This window comes from Syngnathus scovelli, chromosome 1 (assembly GCF_024217435.2).
Source record: "Syngnathus scovelli strain Florida chromosome 1, RoL_Ssco_1.2, whole genome shotgun sequence".
Taxonomy (NCBI): domain Eukaryota; kingdom Metazoa; phylum Chordata; class Actinopteri; order Syngnathiformes; family Syngnathidae; genus Syngnathus; species Syngnathus scovelli.
The window spans coordinates 13,154,342-13,182,052 of record NC_090847.1 but is presented as its reverse complement, the minus strand read 5'-3'; the positions used below and the strand labels follow the sequence as shown (position 1 = coordinate 13,182,052).

The window sequence follows — 27,711 nt, the reverse complement described above, 5'->3', positions numbered from 1 at the left end:
ATCTGGGTGTGGTGAAATTTGTCCTCTGCATTTAACCCATCCCCATGTGATTTTAATCCATCCCCTGGGGGAGAGGGGAGCAGTGAGCAGCAGCGGTGCCGCGCTCGGGAATCATTTGGTGATCTAACCCCCCAATTCCAACCCTTAATGCTGAGTGCCAAGCAGGGAGGCAATGGGTCCCATTTTTATAGTCTTTGGTATGACCCGGCCGGGGTTTGAACCCACAACCTTCCAGTCTCAGGGCGAACACTCTACTACTAGGCCACTGAGCTACTATGAGATACTAGTTGAAATATTAAGAGAATAAAATCACATTTTTCCACAAAAAAATTTACATTAAGATTAAAAAAAAAGTTGAATTTAAAAAAATGCTTTAACTTTTGAAAACAATCACATTTTCTGCCTATTTTCTGACACACTTCAGCCCAAACCAGAAAGTGAATCATAATTTGTGTTTTCTGCACTGTCAATCTGAAATGTCCTCTTTTTGAATTAAAAAAAAAAAAAAAAAAAACAGCAATCAAAACATTATTTTTGCTGCCCAGCCTTATAATCTCTCAAATATTTACTGACTTCTTTCTTCTGAAATGAGCCATAAAAGTGGTGGACAGCGGAAGTGACAATGTGATTATGCGACAACATTCTGCCAAACGGATGATGAACAGGAGGAGGCCACTCAGGGATCAGCCAAACAGGAAGTGCAGGGAGAGCAACTCATCACGGAAATTGGAGTCAGAGTGGTGGGAGGCCAACCACACACGCTGTTTGCATCTTAAAAACCAAGCTCTTGAACCTTGAGAAAAAAAAAAGCTGCCTTTTAACAAACCTCCATATACTTAGCCGCCCGTTTGAAACCAAATCTCTCCAATACCGCCGGTATCACCGGCCGACTTCCTGCCGGTAGAGCACACTCGCAAACCGCCTGCCTGGTTAATTTGGCCTGATGCACAATGCAATGAATCCCGCGGGAGTTGTTCAAAGGGGTGGACCTACAGTAAGAGCTGTTTGTAATGGGGGAGAGGGTATCTCAAGATGTCAATTACCCAGATGCATTGTTAGTGCGGTGTATGGAGGAAGGCGAGCGGGAATCCCAAATGTGGCAGAAAAGCCCGAACGGTGTTCACTTTGGAAAGAATGCAAAACAACCGCCAAGGATCCATTGTACTTGTCCTTATCAGGGTCACGGCTGGCTGGAGTCTATCCTGAGGAAGTACAGGAGAAAACATGCAAACTCCTCAAAAATGTCAAGTAGTGCCACCTGACCACGTGATATAGGGAATAAAGATTCTGGGCTCAAATGACGGCATTTTATTCTACCCAGAACCAGGACATTGCTTGCATTGTTTTTCGTTGGTGTAGAAGCACAAGGCATCATAATGAGAATTGGCTTGAATATTTTGTTCGTCGTATCTAGCTCGATTAGATTAAAAACGAAACACTCACTCTCTGGGAAATTGTATTTGAAAGGGAACGTGGGTTGACTTAATGCTTCAAGAGACAATGTTTACATTTGAATGTTGTAAGTAACATCGAAATCAAAGAGCACGTCAATTACGCAATACTGTTTAGTGTTTATAGTAAAAGCCCACACAATATTACCAAGATCAATTTAGGCTCACAGAACATGCGTGTTGGTGACTGATTGGTAAATTAAAGAGATTAGCTGTCATTTCCTGCCATGTGTTTCATTCATTTGAATTGAATTACAAGCAACCATAAAACTACACTTCATCTGTAGAAATTAGATGCTGGAAGCAAATATGCACCTAAAGGACATGAGTTTTTGATTTTTTATTAAAAATGTGTTTTATTCAATCCTAGAAACATGACAATGGAATCTGAACTAATAACTGCACCATTAAGCGCTACAAAACTAAAGTATACACATGAAACACCAAAAGGAGAAAAAAAACAAAAAAAAAACATCAACACAAAATATGTCAAGACTAAGCTTTGAGAAAAGATGTCAGTGATGGAGAGTTGGTGATATTGTGCTAAATTTAAAGCAAAACTTACAATTTTGGTGATTAGTTTTGTTTTCAGTCCGATTGAGAGAACTCAACATGAAAAGTGTAAATGCCTGGTCCTTGAGTGAGATATATTGTATGTCAGTGTATGTGTGTGTGTGTGTGTGTGTGTGTGTGTGTGTGTGTTTAGTCAGACTCTTCCTCTGAGCTTGCAGGTGTGGATGCAGCCTCCTCTTCCTCCTCTTCTGATTCCTGGTTTAAAAACAGATGTTAAGTTAGTAAATTTATTTTATATTAACGGCTAAGAAGTGTCCATGCATCCATTATCCAAAGCACTTTATCCTTACAAGGTTGCGGGTGTTTTCATTGGTCAGACCATTTTTTGGTGATCAAAATATGAAATGAGTTTGCAGTTTGGTACAAAATAAAATATTCTTCCAAAAAGCTGTTCATTGCCAGTCCCAGTTAAAGTTTGCCCTCAAACTAACAGAAAAGAATGACTACATATTTAAAACCATTACTTTACTGCTATGTTTGCTAGCTTTATGTTAGCACACATTGCAAAATTCAATACACAACAGCAATATAAAAACATTCCCAGGCAAATATTCTTAATCCTGTGAGGGGAACACCCCCTCCCCCCACACACACAATATTACTGTAATCTAACAGAGTAACGTATTGGTAAACCTCTTTTGCTTTCGTCTGTGTGACTGTATTATGCTGTACTTTCCCCCGGTGGCTAAGGTGTGCACATCAGAAGGGCTGGAATGTCTGACTGGCTTTGTGATTCATTGCAATAAGAAAAGATCTGACATTTTGAGTTCCAAGCTTGGTCACCGTATGAATTAAACAGGTAAATCGAAGCACAGATGTACTTAATTGAGTGGCGGAACGAGTTACGTTTGTGAACCGAAGCGCCGCACAGTGTGACTGGCCAAGTTGACGTTTGCTTTACGGGATTTTGTTTAGGCTTCATGGACGGATTACTCAGAAGCAATTTGGAACTTCAGACGATGATGTTGTGCAGTGATTTGTTTTTGACCGCAGAGATTGGAGGAAGTGAAAGAAAGCCACAGATGAAGTGGATAAGATAATGCATGTCATCATTGCCGCTCATACGCACCTCCTTCTTCTTCTTCTTCCTGGACTTGCTCTTGTGGTCCGAGTCGGACGAGCTCTCACTGGTCTCAATAAACTCTTTGCTCTTGAAGCTCTCATTGCCGCCACTGCGCTCCCTCTCCTTGTCTCCTCCAGAGGACTTGGACTTCTTGTCCTCCCTTTTGCCTCCAGACTTCTTGGCCTCCCTGATGAGGAAATATTAGAGAGGGTAGCCTGACCGTACGTAATAAGTCATGTGAGGTTATGAGTCTTACCTCTTAGAAATGGAAGAGTCTCCTCCACCGCTTTCCTTGTACTCCTTCTTTGCAATGTCGTATTGCCTCCTGGCTTCTCCTGCCTTGGTTTCCCACTCCTGAAGAAAGGATAACATTGGCGCAGACCACGACAGAATATGATGTTAAGCAGAATAGGGTGGCAGCTCTTGAATATTTTTGAACTATTCTATAATGGATAGGAATTTGTTTTGCATTATAAAAACACACTGCCAAACTGAGGAGCATGCATCTTCGCGTTCTACAATTGTATCTGTGACTGAGTGCGAATGGCGTTAAAAAGTGCCTGACGAGGTGAGTGACGAGCAAGAAAAATCGTGTTTACCAGGATTATACAGTACCCACAAGAGTATTTTGCTTTATATTTGAAGGGGTTATTTTGTGAGTAAGGCTCAGTTTAGCTTTGACTTTTCACAACAATTTTTCTGAGTGAGAAAATGATTTTGTTTTATGATTTTAACAAACTAAACCAAAATCCCAGCGCAGTCAGCGTATCCGTGGTCCTCCTCATCCCTCACCTCTTTCTCGTCTTTGCCCAGCTGCCTCCACAATTCACCTCCCTTCTTGGTGATCTCTGTGACAGAGATTCCGGGGTTGTCCGATTTGATTTTCTCACGGCTGGATTTGAGCCACAGCATGTAGGCACTCATCGGCCGCTTGGGGCCACCTTTGTCTTTCTGCTTCCTCTGTGGTGGTTTGAAAGAAGGAAGAAAAAAAAAAAAAAAAATCATGAAACTGCTGTTCAAAAGGGTCAGCGCCATCACATTTTGCAGGATTCCAACTTCTTGCTTGTCACCTCTTTGCGTGGCTTCCTTTCCTTTTTCTCCCTCACCACTTTGGGCTTTTCAACTTTTTGCTTCTTCTTTGGACTGTCATCTTCACTCCCGTCGCCTTCGTCGCTGCTGTCGCTGGCCGACGCCTTGCTGTCGTACCTGACGGCAGAGAGGAAAAATGTTTTCTTCACGGTGAGAAGAGCAAAAAGTGTTTCCAGGAGTTGACGTTTTCCTTACTCCTCTGCAATGTCGTCATCCTCCTCACCAGGATTGAAAGACTCATCTAAAGAAAGAAAAGGGAAAGAAAAGTCTAACTTAATATTCTAGACACAAAGTGTCAAAGTCAATGTCCGTATCATAAAGTGGCCGGCGGGAATATTTATTGACTTCTGCTCAAAACAATCTATAAAAAGTTATAATGCACACACCAATAAATCATCCATCCATCCATTTTCTGAACCGCTTAGTCCCCACGGGGGTCGCGGGCGCGCTGGAGCCTATCCCAGCTATCATCGGGCAGTAGGCGGGGGACACCCTGAACTGGTTGCCAGCCAATCGCAGGGCACACAGAGACAGACAACCAATCGCACTCACACCTAGGGACAATTTGGAGTCTTCAATCGGCCTACCAAGCATGTTTTTGGAATGTGGGAGGAAACCGGAGTGCCCGGAGAAAACCCACGCGGGCCCGGGGAGAACATGCAAACTCCACACAGGGAGGGCCGGAGGTGGAATCGAACCCGCACCCTCCTAACTGTGAGGTGGACGTGCTACCCAGTGCGCCACCGAGCCGCCCACCAATAAATCATTACAATTTAATTAATTAAATGACAGTGACAGAGAGCCTCTTAAGGTTCCCAAAAAGAACATATCAGGCAAGAGTTAACAAGTAGAACTGCCTCTCACCAAGCCCGTGAACAAATTTGCTGCTCCTGCTCTAAACATGTACTCGTCAACTCACCGCTGCCGCTGTCGGAATCATCGCTGTCATTGCCCTCCTCTCTGATTTTGCCCTCAGCCTTCATGCGCTCCAAGTAGGCGTCGTGTTTGTCCTCGTCAGAGTCGCTGTACTCGTCGATGTTACCCTTCATTCCCTGGAAATAAAGTACCTAGTTAGAAAACAAATGCTTTAAAAGAGCCTGCCTACACAAGCCACCATCCCCATGGAAGCGCTGACAGTAGAAGTTCAAAAGACATCAGAGTTTTCATTAAATGAGTTCAATTCAGTCACGATAGCATTCTTCAGCAAAAAAAGCCCCGATTGATTTTCCAGCCAGCATTGTTTGCGCATAAAAACTTTAAATGTCTGTGTTTTTGGGTTGTCTCCAACCACAGTTGTATTTGTGTTATTGCCACACCAACCCAACCCAACCCAACCCAACCAACCCAAGGCCACAAATCTGCACAATGCAAACCCCTACCCACACAGTTAGTTATATGCCACGCGCCCGCACCCGTCCAATGTTAGCCAAGAATCACTCGTTGAATTTCTCCCAATCCAAAATAAATGTTTGCAACACACCCAACCACAATGTAAATTAACAACACGGGGCTGGCTTTCGGGCAGCACGCCATGCAAGCATATATCACGCCAACCACGGGACGAACATACGCACCTTCTTCTACACGAGCACGAGTACAAGGAGAAGGGAGGGCGACAAGTGTCATTAAGTGGGATTATGATTGACATAAGGGTGCCTTGTATGAGATAGGGCGACTGTGTTACCTCTTTGAAACCTCTGTTCTTGATGTTGAGCTTCTTGGCATTGACAAAGTCAAACAGCTTGCCGTACTCTTCCCTGGAGGGGGAGATGGAAGATGTTCGCCAATGTGAGGATGGTGAATGAAAGAAAAACGTAAGGAATATCAGGAAATGAGGGTTCTCAATGACAGTGCTCTCACCATGTTGAGGATATTTGAGTTTAAGGTGACCTTTTTTTTTTTTTTTTTAAATGCGCTCTTTACTTTTACAAGCGTGCTTGAATTGAACTTTTCTGAAATTTTGGATCTATATGTCTACAAATTCAATGTCTGACTATTATAATGGAGTGCATTTTGGGGTCATTCTGAAATTTCAACCAAAAGCCCAGTATCAAGATGTGGTCTATTCTTGACCGGTGAAATTACTCAGTATGAACAACACAATGGCGTCACCTCTCAATGTTGCTGAAAGTGTACTGGTTTCCCTGCTTGGTCTCAATCTCAAAATCAAAGGAACGAGTCGTGGTGGTGCCTCGGGCAAAGTTGACGCAGGAGATCTCCTCGAAGCGCAGGTGTACAGGGGGCTTGTGAACATAGATGAAGCCCCTCTCCAAGGGATAGAGGAGACCCGAGGTTGCCTTGTAGGAGCAAGTGATGCACTGAGCACCAGAGTGGCTGGGCAGGAAGTGGCAGAGGTAAGATTATTTACGTGGGGGTCATATAAAAAAAAAAAAAAATAAAAATTATAGAAATGATTTGGCATTTTGAGCGTACCCCTGAAAGTTACCGGGCACTGTGATCTTTCTGTTGACCAGGGCCTTCATCACCCTGCTGACCAGCTCATAGAGAGACCCTGACATGTTCTTGCTCAGTTTGCCCTCAAAGCGGCGCTCCACGTCATCCCTGATGAAAAGAAAAAAAAATACTGTCAACCAGTAGAACTTTGCTTCCCCCCAGTGGGAAAAACTATTTAGAACGCCCGTGTGAACTGCAAGCCAAAAAGGGTATCATGAGGACACATTTTATTGACTTAATGGAAACACAACTGCACAATTGAATGACCTGCACTGTTAATCGTGCATTATGGTAATTGCAGTTTCCGGAGATACGATGCATTTCCTGTACATCAAGTGTCTCTCGAGTGTACTTGCAGCACATAAACTCACTCGCTCATGGTAAGTGAGAGGCTGATGTTTTCTTCTTTGGAGAATAGCAGAATCAGGAAGTGGTATCGTGTCTGGCCCTGCTTGATGGGAGGATCCAGACTAATCTACACCAAAAGACAATAGGCGGGAAGGGAAGATGCATCATGTTGACAAAAAAAAAAAAAAAAAGTTATGTAAAAATACAAAGTAGACAACATCACATCTCTAAAAGAATTTGAAAGCAAAAAAGTCCACGTACCACAAAGAACATCTGCCTCTGGTCCTTGTGTGGCAGCAGGAATAGACGAAGGACGGTGGTGTAGGGAATCTTGTAGTCAAACGTCTTACCATGGAGGTGAAGGAAGGTTGGGTAGATGCGAATGTCATATCTGGCCACATACACATACTGTGTTTAATAGAGTTGAGAAGCGGCAAGGTTGGAAACATTCGATTTTTGAAACTGACAGACGGAGGAGTCATGTCATTTGTAGATTCAAGAACAGAGCTGGCTGGACTTTGCACACCACTGATCTGAATGACGCTTTTGGCTTGTGGGTGATTTTACCTTCCTCTGGGTGTAAGACACTGCAGCTCTTTGAAAATACACACAGCATCTCCCGTGGCCTGGATCACATCCGCCTTTGATAAGACATTCTGGGCAAAAGCCTAAAAAGAGGAAAACATTCGCTTTCAGCACAGGGGCGAAATAGCTTCAACGAGGAAGCGGCAAAGGAAACGCCCTCTCACCTCCACAGGGTCCTGCCGCTCGTCCGCCTGACTGGGCGGGACGTAGAAGCGGACCTCCATGAGCGAGACCTCGGCGTCGTCGTTCTGGTGGAATTCCAGCGTGACTTCATTCTTACCCGTGGCGCACTGTGACACGTTGGCTAGAGGGACCTCGAAGGCTGTCGTGTCATTCACATCAAACGATAACAACGGCCCTGCAGTGGAAGATTTGATTGGAACTGATTTTCTTGAGAAAATTATTTTTAGGTGTGCACATGCATGCAAATTGAACCCGATTTAATTCAGACTGTGACCTGTGTTCTGTGCCTGACAGCAACAGGCACTGAATTGAGTAATGATTGCTGATTGGCGTGTTGTGTTTTTACCAGAAAACTTGGCCGTTCCCCAGTTCCACCCCTTCACACACATGTCCTTCTCTGTTAGCTCCATGTTGTAGTTTGCTTTGAAGAACTCTGAGATCTTCTCAAAGTCCTGATGCCGGGAGACAAACACAAAGAATTTGTAGTTAGGAAAACCCTGAAGTGATGCATGGGTCAAAGCTTAGCAAAACATTTCCTCACCAATGAGAAAAAAGTGCACAAGGGCTCGGGGGGCTAATTAAATTGACGCTGTTAAAACCACGCCTATTGTTCGGGCCTCCCAGGACCACAGGAGGTGAAGATAATCCATCTAACTACTTTGTCCTCCTCCTCTCAACATTGCCGCTGACAGACAGAGTTTATTTAGATTGCGGGCTCGCTTACAACCACACAACACACACACATCCAGGCACTGTCCTCGTCACATGTGGAAGTGATTGTGGCATGCACGGAAGAACAGAATGAGACTCTGTGGGGAAGGGAGTTTACACACCTGGATATCTGCCTGTCTGCGTGCTTGATACTGCTAATTAGAGCCCGCATAATCAGTGCGTGTATATATACGTGTGTGTGGGTTTGTGTTTGTGTGTGAGAGGCTCCTCATCAGTCCATTCGTGACGTTGTTTAAAAAAAGAGCACGTGTTTTAGTGGTTGAGCTCAATGTGGACCGTTTTCTTCCATTGTACGCCACCATGTCATCACTGTAGTTGTTGTCCTAATAAACGCAAGTCTTACAACAAACACCACACAGCTCAGTCCAGAGTAGCCATGGTGTCTACTGATTCTATTCTGCTCTGCAAACAAACTACATTCACGCACTGGTGCAGGTTAGTTAGGTTAATTAATAATCGTAATAAGATTAGATAGGACTCTACTAATTTGGAACATCATTACATTTATATATGAATCCTTGGGTTTGTATATAAACCACCATTCCGATGATGTTACATATGTCAATACAGTAAGAATTACGAGTGAAACGAGTCCTCAAGTAATTTCAGTGCCTTGGTTATGTCATGTTGGAAAAATTTATTATTTAAAGGCGAGCTTGGTCCACAACAGAGCTGCTCGCAGGCACACGTTCAACATCTCGCTAAGGTTACCGTGTCTACACAGCCAGAGGGGCTAAACCTGCAGTCATTGACCAATTACTGACACTGTCTGAGGGATACTAAACAATGACATCACGCTCCGGTGCTTGGCAACATGAGGATTTATCTCTGAAAAGTCGTCTGATTAACCCCAGGAGACGCTGCTCACACCACCTCGGGTTATACCAGAGCCTTCTTTCCACTCATTTCCTGGCATCCTGACAATCTCTGTGCACGCACGGCAGCGAGCGAGAGGGAAAAGAAAAACACACATGAAGATTTAAAAAAAAAAAAAAAATTCCTCCACAGCAGTCTTAGCCAAATTGTTTCAGTGAACTGATATAAACACTGACTTACATGAGCCCATGATTACACTGTTTATGCAGCACATGTGCGAATGCCGCGCTCGCTCATTAATCCTATTAGGGCCTGACATACACACACACACACACGCAGACTTTTCAACAACTCGTTCACATGGGGGCAGCACAGTGGCGCTTTGGTTAGCGCTGCTGCCTCGTAACTAGAATTCTAGGTCGGATTCTCATTGTTTAAGTTTCTTATTTTTTTTTGTTATGAGCTGTTGATGGATTTTTTATTTTTTTATTTTTTTTTTACAATGTCCTGCCAGTCAAAATTTCACTCCTGATGTCTGTCGTCATTATACCAAAATGACTGATGCTATGCCCAAAAAAAACCCTGTTGAAATTGTTAGTGTGTGGAGCTTCAGACTGAATAAAGTACACTACAGTCTACCAAGGTGTTTCATTTTCAACAAATACTGCCCGTATTTTCCAGGAGTGACAAATAAACAGCTTAAAGCAAGCACGCTTAGCTTTCTGAGGAGAACTATTCGCTAACTGCAGAAATGTGTACAAGTAGTACTGGTACTAAAGGTTGGTACTTGGTAAAAGGGCCGGATGATTTCAGGAAAAGATTAAAAGGCGATTTTTCTGATTTGTGTGACAGATATTGCAATTTTTAAGTTTTTTTTTTTTAATCAACTTCAGCTTCACACATTCATCAATCAAATATGTACCATCAAAATTCATTGCTATTAGTCTAATCATGAAAGAACACTGTGTGAGGGAGGCAGTAAAGTTTTGTAAATGAGGCGAGGCTTTTGTATCGTTATATTATGCAACCCCTGTTACGAGCAACCATCAGATATGCCGGCGCTTGAGGGAAGGGGGGGGGGGGGAGTGTAAGAAAAGGAGCATCTGCCAATGCACTTTCATCTTTTTATCGAATGAGACGAATAGCAAAACCAACAAACAAATACAAAATGAAAGCTTTCACACAGACCACAGAGAAGTCACTATCACTGAACTAACCGTGTGGCAAACAGTCAACCTGCCGGCGGCCTCTTGACTTGGCCACACCCATTTAGACAAATGTATTATGATGTGAGCCTGACTTTCAGCGTAATTACACTGTTTAACCAGTTTATGGCTTAAAAACCCCCAAAGAACATTTCTTCATATGAATAAATCACAATCGTTTATTTTTCATTAAAATTCTAACAAAAAAATTCGGGTGGTTTTTCTGCGGACAGGAACGGATTAATAAGATTACAACTCATTTCAATGAAAGAAACTAATTTGCTATTCAAGTGACATCAGTTATGATGAATGAACTCTTGAGTCAAGGTACCACTGGGCTCTATGTTGCACATAGGTGTAAATGTCTGCCTGCCTGTTTGTGTGTGTCATATGTGTGATTGACTGACTGACTTCCCCAGAACCCTCAAACCCTCAGGGAGCTATAAAATTAATAGGTGGCCATTAACCCAAGATCTTTTCAGAGAATATAAATCATACCCAAACGGCAATATAATTTGCTTTTAAGTAAGGGTGCTCCAACTGGCCACCGATTGCGGCTGGCCGATTTTTATAGAAGCGCGTGATCAGTGATCAATCATTTTAGATGACCTATGATGTCATATTGTGTTTATAGAGAAATTTACATTCTAATTTTGTTTCTTTTCAATAACAGTCAGTGAAGCAATTTGTAAATGATTCTTTTAATTTAACTTTCACCATCGTTGCTCAAATGATTGATATAAGATGTCACTATTTCACACTCAAACTTAAGTCAGTTTGTTTTAAAAAACGGACATAAATGAGACAGTTAAATATGACACATTTGAATGCTAGTAACACAAACACACTTAAGGAGTGAAGTCCTTGAGTTGTTAGATATGACAGTGTTGGTGAGTTCTACGTTAATCTGAGTCTCCCCCAAAAATTTTTATCAAGCCTGTTACGTTTGCAATTGATTACACAGGTTTGGCGATGACCAAAAAAAAATCTGTCCCATGAAAATCAGTTGAGAATTGAGTAAGCTATGGCTTATTTTCAATGCTTATTTGCATTTGACTTCGATGGGAAGGTTACCGCAGGCACTGGCCTAGCATTAGCATGTAGCTTTGCTGCGCTCCGCTCATCAGTTGAAAACCTTTGATCACCGAGTTTTGCAGAGGGGCACTGTCTGGACTTATAGCAGACACTCAAGTTTGGATGCTGTAATATTCTCAATAATCAGTGATTATCTTTGTGTCTGATCCATATAGGACAATTGCAGAGACCTACCTTGACTAGGGTAATATAATGAGCCACATTTCTCCTATTTTCTGACATGTTACAGACCAACAAGTAACTACATAATAATTTGTTGGTGCATTTTCTTCATTGTCAATTTGAGGCAACATCGTTTTTTTGAATAAGCAAGGGAATGAGATTTAAGAATGTGAAAAAAATCGAACAGATCAACTAACTATTAAAAACAAAAACAACAGATTAATCTTTTAAGAAAAAGAAGTAACTCGACACGGAATCTGTATGATTGGCATTAGTATCGGCCAATCACACTCATGATTGGAACACACCTACTTCATACACCTCATTAATTTCATTAACACCCCACGAGATAAGCACGCCTGGATCTCTTGCCAATGTAAGGTAATGTTTATTACAACATTTCACTATAGGCTTCCAGAGAGAGGAAACTACATCAAGCATGAACACAAAAACAACTGGCAGATCACTCCTCGAAATGTGGACGCAGAGCTGGTGGAACTGATGTGCATGTATAATACACTCACCGTGTCCCTGAAGCCGTCATATTTGTATGTGTGTCCCGCGCTGGTGCTCAACTTGATTCCGTGACCTAAACACACGCGTCGCCATTGCGCCAGGCTAAGTTCGCCTGCCGGGATGCTGTCCACCCTTCCCGTCTTGCTGCTCTTGTACACCACATTTTGCTTGCTGAAGCGCAGCCGGCCGTCATTCTGCAGAGAAAGAAAAAAGCCTTGTTCAAACTTAAGCGTGCAGAAAATGTACAGTTTAGACAATAATTTTAGTTTGGATAAGAAAACATGACACAATACATACATGTTAGTGAGGTAAACATTTAACACTATACATTGTCAGCATGTCTCATACTTCAAATCAGGTATCTTTTACGGTCACAGAACATTGTCCATTCGCAAGAGAATTTTTGATAGGGCACATACCCAGGAGCCTTTGACTTCCTGGTAGATGTCGTTGAACTCCAGTGTGTCTGCCATCTCGACTACAGGCTGATGCTCTGCAGATACAAATAGAATATAAATGAACTTGTTTTCATGTGCACGGTAAATTACGTTATGTAGATAAGAGCAGGAAGTAGTCATAAGGGAGATAGATCACGTCATGTGCACACACTCAGGAGGAATGATTCTGTAAACTTGCACTGTTGCTCAAGTGTCCAAATCTCAACCACTGCTTCATCCTACTTCATGAAGAGTTTCATGTCAGCACTGTTTCCAAACATCATGTAGTGTTCCATTGGATAAAGTACGCGGAACACGTTGAAGTTATCGCTACGACGTTCGCTGTCTGAGCTAACTTGAATTGCACGAGGTGCGCTTCTTTGACCATATTGCATTGCGTTGCAGTCAGAAAGACTGCAGCCATTATGGGAGTTAAAGCAAACGGGATCAAGCACCGCCCCGTTTAGACGCCACACACTCCACAACGAGCGCTGCGAGCGAGCAATGCCAGTGTAAGGAAACAAAGTGATGGCATGCTGAATTAAATAGCGAATGGAAACGGAATAAAAGGACAGATAAAACACGTCTTGTTACTTACAGATATTAGAGGCTTGCCTACAGTTAACCATTAACACAGTGGGAAAACTTTAAAGCCCTACTGTCAATATGATGAGGAGGTTCGCCTGTTTCCCGCGTGTAGCACGGGCGCTAACCCCACGTCACAGGAAGCACTTTACGATGTTCGCTACTACTTCCGGTATTGCGATGAAACGCACTCTCTAAAATCGAAATTATTATATTCCGATGCAAACGCCATTTTTTTACAGTGAATTTCCAAATTCGGCCAATTATTTTGTTAACGTAAATTTTTTTTGTTTTTGTTTTTAGGCGCTCTGTGACCCAGTGATGCAGTGATTACTTTCTACCTTTAGATGTCGCTAAACCCATCTAATGTAAATAGACTGCCACGTTCAAATGGAAAACGCTTCACGATTTTTCCCCAAATAAAATTGGAAGCACGTTTTATTTAAAGGAAATCACGAAATTATAATGATGATCAAGATTTGAAGTCGTTTGAGAGATATAACGATATGTGCAGATCCACGAATCAATTACAACTTGGGGGATAAAATAAAATAAATTTTAGTGAGTGATTCCCCGAAATATACTGCTAATATTTGTGCCATTCATAAATTAAATAGAGGAAAGAAATTCAAACACCGCATAAAAAATATGAACGGAAACCTAGAAAAACCAAGGCAGAGTTGACACGTTCAACAACTTCCATGCAGCTCCAACAGTACTTATTATAAATTTTAATTCTCGTTATATCAAAGAACTGCATCTTCCCAAGTTGTTTCCTTCCCATATTTACGTAAACTCTCTGACACATTTAGTATGTTGCTTTTTGGGAGGTCTGCATGGGGGCTGGCTTGTTTTCCAGCATGATTATAATCAGTGCACATAGTTTGTCCATCTACGTTCTGCAATACAAACCGACCGGCGCTTGAGCACTCTTTGGGAATATATATCCTTGAGTTAACTGCATGGGATGGGAGTATTTGAGGCCTCGTCGGGGACACCGTTTGCAGTTCATTGAGAATTCAAGACGAATCAGACCTATACGATCGAAATCACTCCTGTATGACAGTTGTTAAAATCATTATAACTGTTTTATAAAAAAAAGAAAAAGAAAAAAAAAGAAACCACTCAAAAGGAGGACATTTCGACGTTTAAAGAATAATCGAATCAATTTATTCCTGCATTGTGGTGTTGCAGCCTTTTAAAAATAAATTTAATGTACTTATTTCAACAGTTTTTTGAGCTGCGAGCAGCTCATCAGTTATCTAATTCCACTTAACTGGTGTGAAAGGTATTATTTATACAAATAATTTGATCATCTATCAATGTCTACTTTTTGTCACATTTTGTTTAGTGGTTTTCTTTGAGAAGATATATGTGCTTTGGATCGATGGGAAAACACTGTTGTAGAATAATTATATGCGTTGTCATTTATATTCTCTGCTGTTTGTGCATGTATCTCATAATGACTTATGTTTTTTTTTTTTAATGTCTTTTAATGATAGGTTGATGTCATTTTTTTTTTTGCCAGTTCAGCAGCTACGGCTATATTATGGCCAATACAGACAGAAAAATTGATAGATTGATAGAGCCAGACAGGAATGAACTTGAATTCGCAACTCGAACACTTTGCAACCATTTTATTGGATTAATACTACTAAATATTTGAAAACAGATTGGGGGGGGGGGGGGGGGGGAGTGGAGGATGCTGAAGCGCGGAGACATCAAACGACCACAAGTCAGCGTGCGTGAAGGCTGATGACGCGTGCGTGCATGAAGACCGAGATGAGTTGAGACAAGTCCCGTGGTTCCGGGGCGAGCAGTGATGCGTCAAGCCGGTGAATCAGCCGTCGGGATAAAAAGAAGAAAGGGGGAAAAAAATCGGGATTCGGGGATGAAAAGGGGGAGGAAAGGAGGAGAACAAGGAGGAGGGAAGAGAAGGAGGATATAAAAAGCCTTCGTCGCCTCGGAGTGTCACACGGATCACAGAAGTCCGAGCATATGCTCCATCCTGACGCGCCTCTACTTCGGAGCATTTAACGATCTGCTTTAGACCTCCACCATTCGCAACTTTTGCTTTAGAGAAAAAAACAAAACGAGAGAACATCTTCAAGGGCTCCTCTGGTGATTGATGAACTTCTGAGTACTGCATGGAAATAAAGGATTTCGAGAAAGGAAAATGACATATTGCACAGGTAAGTTGGCCTACGGAACTGAAACCATTCTGTTATTTATTTGGAAACATGTATTTTCTTCTTATTTTACGCCTGTCTTCTCTACATTAAGAACTCATATTTTATATTAAAACGTATAAAGGTGTTCATTTTGCTGCATTCTAACATAATTGCCAAAGTCGTTTTTGAACAAATTTCAAAAACAAGAAAAAATCCAACAACAAAACCCACAACAAATTCAACACAGTTGCCTCAATTAAATTTTTGGGTTTAACATTAACTGGATGACTTAGAATATAACAGACATAACTGATATTTATTATTGTGAAATTGACAAAGGAAATTATGATAGTTATGGACATCTGTGATTTTTTCCCTCATTTTTCTGACCATTATCCCGATTTAAATACTAACCAGAAATGACTCAAAATTCAAACGACAGAAAGGAAAAAAATAAAATTTAATTAACATATTCTCAACGTGTTTAAACAGTAAATTCTATACTGAAATGGATACATTTCAAGAAATGAAATAAAATACCAACACGCCTGAGTCTTAGCCATAGTCTTTATTTTACGCAGAACAAGGAGAACGTGTGTTTCTAGTGCTTGTGAATAGTCATTAAAATGATACATAGTTAAACAAACCCAAAGGTTTAGGGGTCACAGCAGGCTTTAAGCGCTTGTCTCGTTAGCTGTCACTGATATGTGAAAGTTCATGATTCATGTTAGTCACACACGCCACACATACACACGCACACGCAAATGCAAACACACACACACGCACACACACATATTTACAATCCCTTTTACAAAGAAGTCTATCCTCTGGTGATTAAACAAACAATACAGGCATAAACACAAAATGTATTTTTGTGATGGTTGAGTGGATGACTGTGAGTGAACACACACACAGTCACATACACACTCACACAGACTCTCAATCACACACACACACACGCACACACACACACACACACACACACACACACACACACACACACACACGCACACACACACACACACTCACCACAAACACACACACGCGATGCTATTTGATTGGCCTACACGATATCAAGCAGTAACGGAAGGGTTAATTCCAAGCAGACTCCCCACTGAAACAAGTCCACAGCACCCACAGGGGAAGCGAGAGCAGCGGGAAGAAAGGGGGATCATATAAAATGAGTCGGTCACGCTTTGAACAGTTACACATGCTGTTTACATTTTTGCCAAATTAACATGGCCCCTCGGCATAGAAAAAAAACTTACCGCAGCCCCCCTTTCAGATCCTCTCCTCCTCCCTCTGTCTGTCCTGCAACACTACTGCAAGTCAACATACAGTATCCTACAAATGTTAAGTAGCTGTCACATGCACAAGTGGATCACTTGGATCTATTTAAGGAATTTATTGCAGAAGAATTTTAGCTGACAAGGGCTCAACTACATTCTCAATTTCATAGCCGTATGACACATTAAACTGCCTTTAACGCAATTGGTAATAAAAGCGTCAAAGGAAAACATTCTTGCAGATTATGTTCTCAGTTAATAGATTCATTGTTTCCTTTAGAATGCATCAAAAGGGCACCAACAGGAAAAAACTACTAACTTTTCCCAGTTGCGTGTCTTCCAAAACATTGTAGTTACATTATTAAAACAACATGAAAAAGAATTATCTTTGAATCCCAAAGTTAAAAGTTGAAGATTTAAAATGTCTTTAATTACTTACGAACTCGTTTTTACATATTTTCACAAACAAAGGGGTGGGGGGGGGGAACTATTGTACTATTATGAATATGATGTAAATATGAATTAACCTCGGCGGGGCTGTTATGACAAGTCCAAAAACATGTATTCCACAAATGCGCTTGATAAAATATACTTGACGGCTGCATCATTTCCCCCACTAAATATAAAGCTTTATAAAATATGGTATAAAAAGTTTCCCCACCCGTGATCTAAAGTAGGGGGGGAGCTGATGGGAGGCTCTGAAAAAGAGGAAGCAAGCAATGAAAGATGAGGATGGAAGCAACAAGTGGAGCCAATTAGTGAAAGGAAAACAGAGTGAAGGCAATTAGGCCGAAGCCGTAGCCAAGTTTCACTTTTCACCGAGATTTGGGAAGAAAATCCGGAGCAGGGAAAGGCAGAAATTGACAGGCTGTGTGAATAAACGTGACTATCAAAGTAGATTAGGGGCGGTGCAGTCAAAAGTGGAAAACAACACAGATGCTCATGTTTGACAGGTTGGTAGTGAATCCGGTGTGGGAGAGTGGACCTGTGAAATGTATGTGACAACACACTGGTTTGGTTATACGGATTCTTCAGCCTGCGTGTGCGCTGCCTTGGATGCATATGTGTGTGTCTACGCCTGCTCGTTTGTGTGTGTTGAGTTAGTGAAGGAATGCGCGTTTGATTGGCTACAGGCTGCTCATAAATCTGGCCTCTAACTGTACACACACACACACATGCACATACACACACACCACACTGACCCCGACCCCCAACTGTCACCCGCACTAACCTTTCCAATGGCTTCACGTGTGATGTTAAATTAGCCTTTAAAACAACAACAACAACAACAACAATAGCAACAACAAGTGTCACGGCTTGACTTCAGACAAGCTCTGGTATTAGTGCAACCATGACAACTAACCTATGCCATATCAAATTTGACCGCAAGTCCTCATGGGATTGGCCGGAATCGACTTTGTGTTTTGACGTTGCAGATACAAATATAGTGCGAACTCTGACAAAGCAGTGAGGCTGTTTTCTCACAGGTACATTTTCATGTTACGGTTTCAAATGAAGTGTGACTGCCAAGGTTAAACACAGAGCAAACTCACATGTGTCGTGAACTTGAGACATCATTCTCCTGTCTGCGTTTGAATCAAACCACAATACATTTAAAAATATATATTTTTGCATCTGGTTTCATCTGCTGGGAAAAAAATACCACATGCCACTTTATCAATAAAAATGTTATGTAGATAATTGTTTCTTATCCATTTTAATTCTATCAATTTATATACGTATATATAATTTTTTGGACAATTGGCTGTGTGCTACCTGAATTTCCTCTCTTGGGAGCATGTGCAAATAGTGTCATAGAGAAGGGAAGGCCAGAGAAAGCAAGAGAAGCGTCACAGCAAGTTATCGGCTGTTCTAATCACGTGTGCCAAATTCTAATACACACTCACACACAATCATTTACATTCAATAATGCTCCCTTAAGGTTTTATATTATCTTATGTGACTTTTGTCCAAAAAAAAAAAATCTGATACAAGATATATGCCTTGGTTCAATAAAATTTGAGAACTTAAATATAAAAATACCCCCAGAAGATACGTACATGTGAATGTAAAAATAAAGAAATGAACAGAGGAATTATAATAGTACTTAATAGCAATATCCGGGCGTTTTACTTTATTACCGTTCAGTGGAGGTTTGACATGATCTGGTCCTATTGTGGAAAAGAAAAAGTATTTTTTCAGAAGTGATGAGAGAAAATCACAGCTTTCAATAAGGAGCAACACATTTCAGTTTGAAATGGATCTGAACATGTGTGCTTCAATGGGGGTGCTTCAAATGAGAGCAAAGATGATAAAAGTCAAAAGATAATCCATGATGATGCGCGCTCGCATTAGTCGGTTTGATTGTTTGTCTCAGCATTTGCACGATCGCGACTTCAAACGCGGCCTCTCTTTCACTAATGGTTTCTTTCACTTGGATAATGGAACACAAAAAAATCTGGAAAAAATAATTTAATGTCTGCCATCAGTGAGGGAATCAATGCTTACTCAAAAACTAGCGGGTTACCATGTTGTCCTTTTACACAGAACTCAGTGAAATAAGATCATTTTGAAAAGCCTGAAAGACTTTGTTGTCCATTATGTTTCTGTTTGTGTGTCTTTGCACATCTTGTCCAGCTACAAAGTCGGCTTAACTCATACCATGCCAGTTTACTTGTGCTTTATATTTAATACAGAGTGGTGATTCAATATGGATGAGCTGCCTCATAATCCTTAGAGGGCTTTTAGTATTTTTCCTTGTCTCCCTGACTTTATGTTCCTGCCAACTCCCATCCTGCATTCCATAAAATGGGGAAAGTCTGAAGTTTTTAATCTTTAACTCGAAAAAATGTGTGAAAACGCCACTCAACAACAAAGCTGACGTGCAAACCTGCAGCCGTTTGGGCGTTTTGCATTCTTTGATAGCATTCCTCTCAATTAAACTGTAATTCTTTTTGTTTTTATGTTTCGATTGGCATGCAGTAAATTTCAACTGAGAGTGGCAATAAACTGCTTGTGGCCTCATGAAGAATTATTTACTATCCGCCAAACTGCCGCTTGTTGTTGAGTGAGTTTAAGCTGAGCGCTTGTATATCAAATTCAAAGACAAAATCTACTGAACGATCGACAGCCTTTGTTTCGGAAAAAACAGTGAGATGGGCCACCTGTACCTCAAGGCACCATTGTACATTTAAATTGAAGTATTTGTTTTACAAAATAAAATGTTTATTTAAGTACAATTATTATGAAACTTTATCATCCAATACATTTTAATTGGATCTTGATAATTTTTTATTTTCTGATATTTGAGCACATTCTTAAGGTTCAGAATGTGCAAGTCCAATATTGCAGTGGCTTAAAAAATGAATAGAATTTACTTTTTAGGGATGAAATCTCACTATTAGACTTATCACTTGAGACAAACGTAGTGTTGACTACTTTTTTTTCATAAGATGAAAGACCATCGCGATAGGCAGGTAATGTTTGGACAATGTTCGCTTGTGTTGCTGTAATGCAGTTGCCCCAAAAAGAATGTTCAGGTTCCAACCACACGCTGAAAAGAAGGTGCTTCCACTCCGCACCAGGTACATGCATGCAGCTTCAAGCCTGCGGCACTCACCTCTAAATCTGTCCTAGTGCCAGCTCTAATGAAGTCACTCATTATAACATTACATAACAACAACATGGAGGTGGGTTTTACGATATGCTAGTCATGCTGCTCCAACAAAAACCGTTTAGGCACGATGGAGGAGGATGCCTCCTAAAATAAAAAAATATCAGAATGTCAATTCACCATGACCATCATGGAACTTTTTGGGCATTTTGTGTACTTTTCTCTGTGTGGGAACAGTTTTTCCACAGTGAAAATGATTTTTGTTCAATTTTGTTCCCTCGTGATGGGATGCCATTAGATGTTCCACAGGAGGAAGCTCTGCATGACCTGATTGTCTTCTAATGTTCACATGTGGCACAAAGATGCTTATTGGTCCTGCTAGGTGATAGGCTTCTTTGGGATGAACGCATTCTTTCGGCTGATGGGGTTTGTTCTCAGTGTCTTTATTTTAAAGTGTGTGTGTGCGTGTGTGCAAGCATGCGTTTGTGCATGTGTGCGTGTGCATGTGTGTGGGAGCGGCCCGGGACTACGGAAGAGTTTTTCGAGATACTTCGAAAATACTTCATGGAAACGCTTTGATGTGGGCAACCGGAGGTTCGACGGGTCGTGGTACAAGTCATCAGCCCTAATTAGAAATGTAGCCACGTGCACGTCAGACAAATTACAAGGCATCCATTACTCAGTTTGTTTAAAGCGACCAGACCTGCTGCTCATGACCAGAATTAAAATATATATGAAATATGGTTTGTATAAAATTGTATATACTGTATATGTATGAATCACATACGGGACTATTTGTTGAATATTGCATTGAATATGATTCTCATCAGTAAGATGTCTCAAAAGAGTAAACGTAAAAAAAAAAAAAAAAAAGATTTTTTGAGCCAATTATTTAGATATCAATTTTGCTCACTCACAAATGAAGTTAGAATCTGTTTGAAAAGACACACTATATGTTAGTGTCTCTTGTACGTATTGGATTGGATGTTTGAAACATCACTCAAAAAAATTAAACATTGGCTTTTATTCATATATTCTTGCCAGATTTTCCCCACAATTACTTTGTCAGCTAACCATAAATATATCATAGATCAAATTAATGACAAAACAATTATGTGGTGGAATACTGTATAATTAAGTGACACAGTGACTATTGTTTAATTAATACCCCTCTGTCAATGAAATCTGAACATTAGAATAGAATAGAATAGAATAGAATAGAATAGAATAGAATAGAATAGAAAACTGCAATAAAAAAGTCTGAACTTGGCTGTTGTATAATTTTCAATTGAGTTTCTTTAAAAACCTGTATGGTAAGACAACATTTTTGTTGATAGAATCGTAACTGGCATAATTGTATTTTTGTCAATACAATCTTTCATAAATAGGATTTTAGAAAACTCACTTTACTTCACTTGAGTCTTCTTTTCCCACCTAATGCACAAAGAAACAAATTTTTTTTTGATTTTTAGCATTCACATTCGGTCCGAATGTACGGATTACACACGCAAGACAAAGCAGGAACAGAAACCCCTATCTTTGACAGACTTCCATGTTATTGTGCCAAAACGGTCCGAGAATTTAGTCGTCACTGATCCAGGGTAGCGACAATTACAAGAACAAATCAAAACCCACTTCCGTCTACACTCAGTCCGTCCTTTTTTTAAATTTTCTCTTTCTTCGTCTTTCACCCGCAAAATGGGAATTCGGTCAGAACGGACAAACGGATTTTTCCATCACTGGGACGGAATGCCCACCTTTGTATTTTCAGGTCACTTCAAGTTGCTCTCTAGTTTTGCATTGTTCATTGTTGACATGTTCCATGACAGGGACACGAAGGCTTGGAGGGTTAAAAAAAAGGGCCAAAAAGGGGACTATAGGTGGCTAATCAGGTTAAATTGTCTACTGACGACATAAGCAAGGAGCCGTAACTGGGCGGAACAAAAAAGGACGAATAGGGTGACGCAAACGAGAGGCCCGAGGTGTGTCAGTCATACAAAAACTGGCAGAGTCGCTAAAATCGTTGTGCAATCCATAATTCACACCTGTTAAACAGCGGCATGTTTCGACCATAATTACACACATGAATCACCGCCTGCTGTCTGGGTGTCATGCGGTGTGAGACAGGCAGTTTGCAAAAGAGAATATGTTCGTGTGTGCGCGTGTGCTTGAGTGAAACCAGAAAATGAGAGGCCGACGAACATGCAGTCCCTTCTTGCTGAAAAACACCTTTCAGCTCCAATCTTCTCTGTTTGAAACTCGAGTTGAAAGCACTGAACACACACACGAATTACATTACACAGCGGTACCTTGACTGACAAGTTTAATTTGTTCTTGAGACCAAGCTCATAACTCAATTTACTCATCCTTTACTGATTTAATCAAAGCTATTTTACCAATTAAAATGAATTATTAAATGCCTTTCATCCATCGTGCCCCACCCAAAAAGACAGTGACTACAGTGAATGGACAGGTGAGTTCAGTGTGAGCGTCTGGCCGTAAGTAGTGGCCTGCAGCAGCTCGTTGTGAGGGTTCTCAGTTTTTAATTGTGGTCCCATAAAAAAAAAAAAAAAAAAACTGTGGCTCTCCTTTCCAACATGCCCTCCCATATCTTAACTGTAACATATCTTAACCTCCACAAATGTTCTGCAAACTACAAATGACCTCCAAAAATATAACTAATGCAAAAACATTTGGTTGAAACCCTTTTTTTAAACATACAAGTGTGCGTGCGTTTGTATGAGAACATGGAAGTCACTCATCCCTCGCTATTAAGTGAGGTTTTATTTGAAGCCAGTGTAAACCTCTGATAGCCAGAGAGCCCAAAATAAGAGTGGAAACGGAAAAAGTTTTATTGGCAGTGTTAGATGAGTGTGCTGGCAGTGTGTAAACAGACAAGGCCATCGCCATAGAGACAAAGAAGTACACTGGAATATTGTAAGAGAGAAAAAAAAAAACTATGACGGAGCAGCAACTTAAGTTTGGAACTCATCGCCGGTTGTCATTTCTGGCGCTATGTTGTGATTATGAAAACCTCTTAAAGCTATTATAAGTATTACAGCTAGAACACTTTGACTAATATGTGTGTGTGTCGCGTTTGCAGTTCATCAAATCCACCTTGTGTTCTTATTGGCTGCTGCCACAGTCGCCACCGTGAGTTCTTCCCACAGCCTGGCCAGTGAGAGAAGTTCAATAGAGAGCACGTACGAGCTCACCAAATTTCTGGAATATCAGCTCAAGGAAATCAAAGATGTCTACGTGAGTTTTGTTTATTTTCTTTTTATTTCATTGAGTTTGTTGTGTGCTGTCTGCTTCCAGTTTTTGATCGACAGAAGTACAGAAGCACTCAAAATGATTCAACGCTCTTTGTAAATGTATTATTTTTCAATTTACCAATTTTTAGCATTATAGGGGTAAAAATACAAAAGCATGATAATTTAAAGCCACAATTAAAGACATAATTTTTCTGACACAAGTCAGATTACCATTTTGTAACTGTTATTTATATATTGGTCATTTTCAGTGTTTGTCAGTATTCCTTCATAAATGCTCAAATGAAAAATCCCCCTCCTCAATTTCTATGCTAATGGTTGATGTTGAAATAGCATAGTGCCTCTCTTTCAACTGTAATTTCAACAAAATTTGTAATATGCATGTAGAAGCCTAACATCAAATGAGGTTTTATTTTGATGTAATCCAGGATACACAGTTATATTTAAGAAGAAAAGTCTCAGTCAACATGTACACACACAGTCAAATATTATCAAACGAAGTTGTAATTTACCCCCACCCCCTTGGATCCATAAGAAATTCTGGATTGATCTGAAAATGTAGCTTTTAAGTTGATCTGGTTAGGGTCTATATTGGTAACACGCATGGGAAGAACTGCAACACAGATAATCACATTTCATCTTTAATCTTTTTACCACATGAGTACTGCAGAGCAATGTTACTTCTGGAGAATTACTCGTGGGAATTATTTGAGTTGAAAAGAGATTTATTGACCTAGAATACCATTGTGCCATTTCTGTGTCAGTTTATATTATTTCTAATAGTTTAGGCAGATATGTCAAGGTTGGGTTAGTGTTATTTCAAACATTTACTGCACATATGTGTTTCTCAGACAATGGAAGCATTTTGTTTTTGGCGACCCTCCCGTGGGTCTTCATCAGAACATGCCTGCACATCTGTTTGGTTCTGCTTAATGTGCTTGACAAGATCTGAAATTCTTAAAATTCAACTTGTTTGTGTGTCGCCCCCATAGTTGACATACCTCGGCCCCCCGTTCAACGATAAAGACTTTTCGCCGCCGAGGCCCAATAGCACGGCTCTTTCCTTGCCCAGCGCCGCCACCCGCCTGGAGTTGTGGCAAGGCCTGGAGAACCAAGCCCGTCTGGCTCAGAACCAGAGGGCCTACTCAGTCCTGTTGGCGGCTGTGAGGGAGCTGGCCCGCTCCACCCTTTGCCCCTCCCTCAAGACTTCCCTGCTGCACTTCTGCACAGGCCTGGACGGCCTGTTGGGCTCCATATCGGCGCTGATGAACACTCTGGGCTATGCCCTTCCTGAAAAGAAGTTTGGTGAGCTTCAGAGGAGGACAGGGGGAGACCGCCCGGCACCTCTGATCAGCAGCAGCTCATACAGGTCCAGAACCAGGATGAGGACAGGGAGACGGGGCCGAGGGGAGAGCGAGGGCGGCCTCAGTGTGCATGTGAAGCGAGGGAAAGCGAGGAGGCGGCAGGAGGCGGCAGACGGAGGAAGGAGCGGTGAATCGAGGCAGAAGGCAAGAGGAGAGAAGAGGAGAGGGAGGAGGGAAGAACCGACCGTCTGGAAGTGGGACTGGGAAGAAGAGCATCCATCGGTAGACACAAGAAGATGGGGGAGGAGCTTGTTGAGCGTTGGCGAGGAGGCAGAGAGGCAGTCCGGTTCCGCCGTCGTCAAGCCGGCCGGCGAGGGATACAGCTACAACCTGGACTTCCTTCACACGGACACGCTCAGGAAGGAGGACGGCGCCATTGTGGATGGAGAGAAGAGCTTCATCGTGGACTTCTCCTCATCGCATCATCAACGCCGTCCTCGCTCCCTCCTCCCTCCCACGCTGCATCCCCCTCCATCCACCTTCTCCCTTCTCTACCAGCTGGGGCCAGGCGAGGAGCACGGGCTTGTCCCCACGCCCTCAACGCTGTCTTTACACGGAGGCCCCTCGCTGCTCTCTGCCTCCTCGTCATCGTCGGCTGTGCTCCTCTCTGTGCGGCCGTCCATGAGCGACTTTGCCAGGAAGGTGGAAGGCTTTTGGATACTGCGCGAGCTGCAGAGCTGGTTGTGGCGTTCGGCGAAGGACTTTAACCGCCTTAAGAGGAGACTGAGAGGCTGAGAAGATGCAGCAAGACACATCCAACTCACACAATGTGCAGTGTTAACCTTGACAGTATTTGCACTAGGGGCTGGGCATTGACCCCGTTTTCGACTCTCGGTGAAATTAGCAATCAATGAATAGATTCTTTATTTTACTTTGTTAATTTTGCTTTATTATTCTTATTAATGTGGGCAGCGCAATGCTCAAATTGTTAGCACATTCGCCTCGGTTCTGAGATTGAGCGGCTCCGGTCTGCCTTTGCCGCTTCTCACATTCCAATATGTTTATTGAAGACTCCTATTTAGGTATGAATGGCTGTCTTGTCCCTGTGCCTTGCAATTGACTGGCATAAAGTCCAGGGTGTGCCACACACACACATGCGCGCACGGACGCACACACACACGGACTCACGCATGTACGCACACACACACACACACACACACACACACACACACACACACACACACACACACACACACACACACGCACACACACACACACACACACACACATACACTTAAGAGTCAGCTGAGTGACAGTGCAGCCATTGAGCAAAAACAGATTCAGTGACACAACTGGTGTGAATCAGCAAACATTCATCAGAAATGTTATGAATGGAGAGTAGACAAAAGGAGTTTGGCGGAAGAGGAGGAGGAGGAGGAGGAAACCGCCGGAGGGGTGAACAAGTCGCAGACGAAGGGGCACGAGAGGAGAGCAAAATGAGATGAGTCAGTGGACAAGCGCTGGAAAGAATAGCCAAAGGGGGAATGTAATGCTGAGTAAGCACAAGTCAGCTGGTCAGTTACAGTAACTGTACAAGAGCGCTTTACACTTCAGTCGGACAGTGGTGGTTGCACACATGCACACACATAGCAAAACCTCTAAGGTCAAGCACAATCCATCATGGAATGGTATTTTTGCAGACAAAATATTGGAAACTGCCACCTTTATAGAAACTGTACTAACATGTTCCTTAATGTTCCAAATATGTTGGCTTCCTACAAATTCCACTGTGTTTGTGCAAAATGCAACAAAAATATTCAGAGAACAGGTTCTACCAAGGACCGAACACAGTGAAAAACATACCAGCAAGTTATTACTTGGATCATTTTACACTTATCAAATGAGAAGTTTTTATTGGCTGTAACATTTAGGGCTTAGCAAACACAAGTGATCCAGAAAACTGAAACACTAAAACATGATGCAGCCTGATGGAGGTTATACCTAATATGCGAGCAGGAGAAACTCGATGCTCCACCATAAATCTTTAGCGCAGGTATCTTTGATGCGGTTCTTGATAACCTCTCTTCTCAGCCATAAATCCTCTCTGACTGCATCTGCACAAGAGAGTGTTGTGCATGTGTGTATGTTGCTTTGGACCTCCTCAGTGTTTGCGTAGAGGACAGTTTACAAGAGGAGCAGGATGCACTCTCATCTACTGGAAATAAAAAGGACAGAAGTTGGGTTTTGGAGACAAAAGGCAGAAGGCATGGCTTGATCCAAAACGGACATCCATAGACTTTGCCCTGAGGAGCTGGCATGGAAACACTCTCTTCTGTGTATGTTTGCAACTCACATGTGAAAGTGATTATTTATGGCTTTTTAAAAAACGTATGTAGCTTCATTTTCCCCCCTCCAAAGAATTTATGAATCTTACAATGGGCCTTTAAGATGTGGTTAAAGGTTGAGATGAAAGTCTTGGGCCATCGCTAGATTTACTAATGCTATCATAATCAGAACAGTTATTTTTCAGTCTTATTATTAGGTTACAATCAGAAAAATGACTGAAAAAAAAACATGACTCAAAGTAAAGTGTACGCCATTGCTAGTAATGTAATGGACAATAATGACTTTTCATTCATTTAAATTCATTTAAAAAAAGCAATGCAAATGCAAATGATTATGAACTTAATTGGGTTGACTCTAAATTGCATTTCCCACTATTGTGTTGTATGTCAGAATCATTGCTGCATATTATAACACTAGTGGTGGTC

General features: G+C 41.6%; 3 protein-coding genes across 4 annotated transcripts in view; 1 reads left to right on the top strand and 2 right to left on the bottom strand.

Moving 5' to 3' along the window:
* ndufs8b (NADH:ubiquinone oxidoreductase core subunit S8b) overlaps positions 1 to 22,465 on the bottom strand; it is a 52,295-nt gene extending 29,830 nt beyond the window's left edge. The window contains exon 1 of the mRNA XM_049749706.1: positions 22,460 to 22,465. The gene's annotated coding sequence lies outside the window, so the exon portion shown is untranslated. The remainder of the gene's footprint in view (positions 1 to 22,459) is intronic.
* On the bottom strand, positions 1,777 to 13,438 carry ssrp1a (structure specific recognition protein 1a). Of its 2 annotated transcripts, none has more exons than XM_049749446.2 (18): positions 13,308 to 13,438; positions 12,692 to 12,765; positions 12,281 to 12,466; positions 8,093 to 8,198; positions 7,728 to 7,921; positions 7,546 to 7,646; positions 7,240 to 7,369; positions 7,002 to 7,105; positions 6,610 to 6,738; positions 6,289 to 6,510; positions 5,861 to 5,933; positions 5,096 to 5,228; positions 4,372 to 4,417; positions 4,158 to 4,293; positions 3,880 to 4,047; positions 3,344 to 3,441; positions 3,094 to 3,274; positions 1,777 to 2,219 (listed from the first exon to the last, which is right to left on the bottom strand). In XM_049749446.2, exons 2-18 carry the CDS (start codon positions 12,743 to 12,745, stop codon positions 2,154 to 2,156), a joined length of 2,127 nt encoding a protein of 708 aa, XP_049605403.1. In that variant the 5' UTR covers positions 12,746 to 12,765; positions 13,308 to 13,438; the 3' UTR covers positions 1,777 to 2,153. The 2 variants fall into 2 exon arrangements, with proteins under 2 accessions (XP_049605403.1, XP_049605410.1); XM_049749453.2 differs by having other exon boundaries at positions 13,369 to 13,414.
* clcf1 (cardiotrophin-like cytokine factor 1) lies at positions 15,133 to 27,489 on the top strand. The gene is made up of 3 exons (XM_049749519.2): positions 15,133 to 15,486; positions 23,468 to 23,622; positions 24,629 to 27,489. The coding sequence occupies exons 1-3, from the start codon at positions 15,471 to 15,473 to the stop codon at positions 25,733 to 25,735; spliced, it is 1,278 nt and encodes a 425-aa protein (XP_049605476.1). The 5' UTR covers positions 15,133 to 15,470; the 3' UTR covers positions 25,736 to 27,489.
* The last annotated feature ends 222 nt before the right edge of the window (positions 27,490 to 27,711 follow it).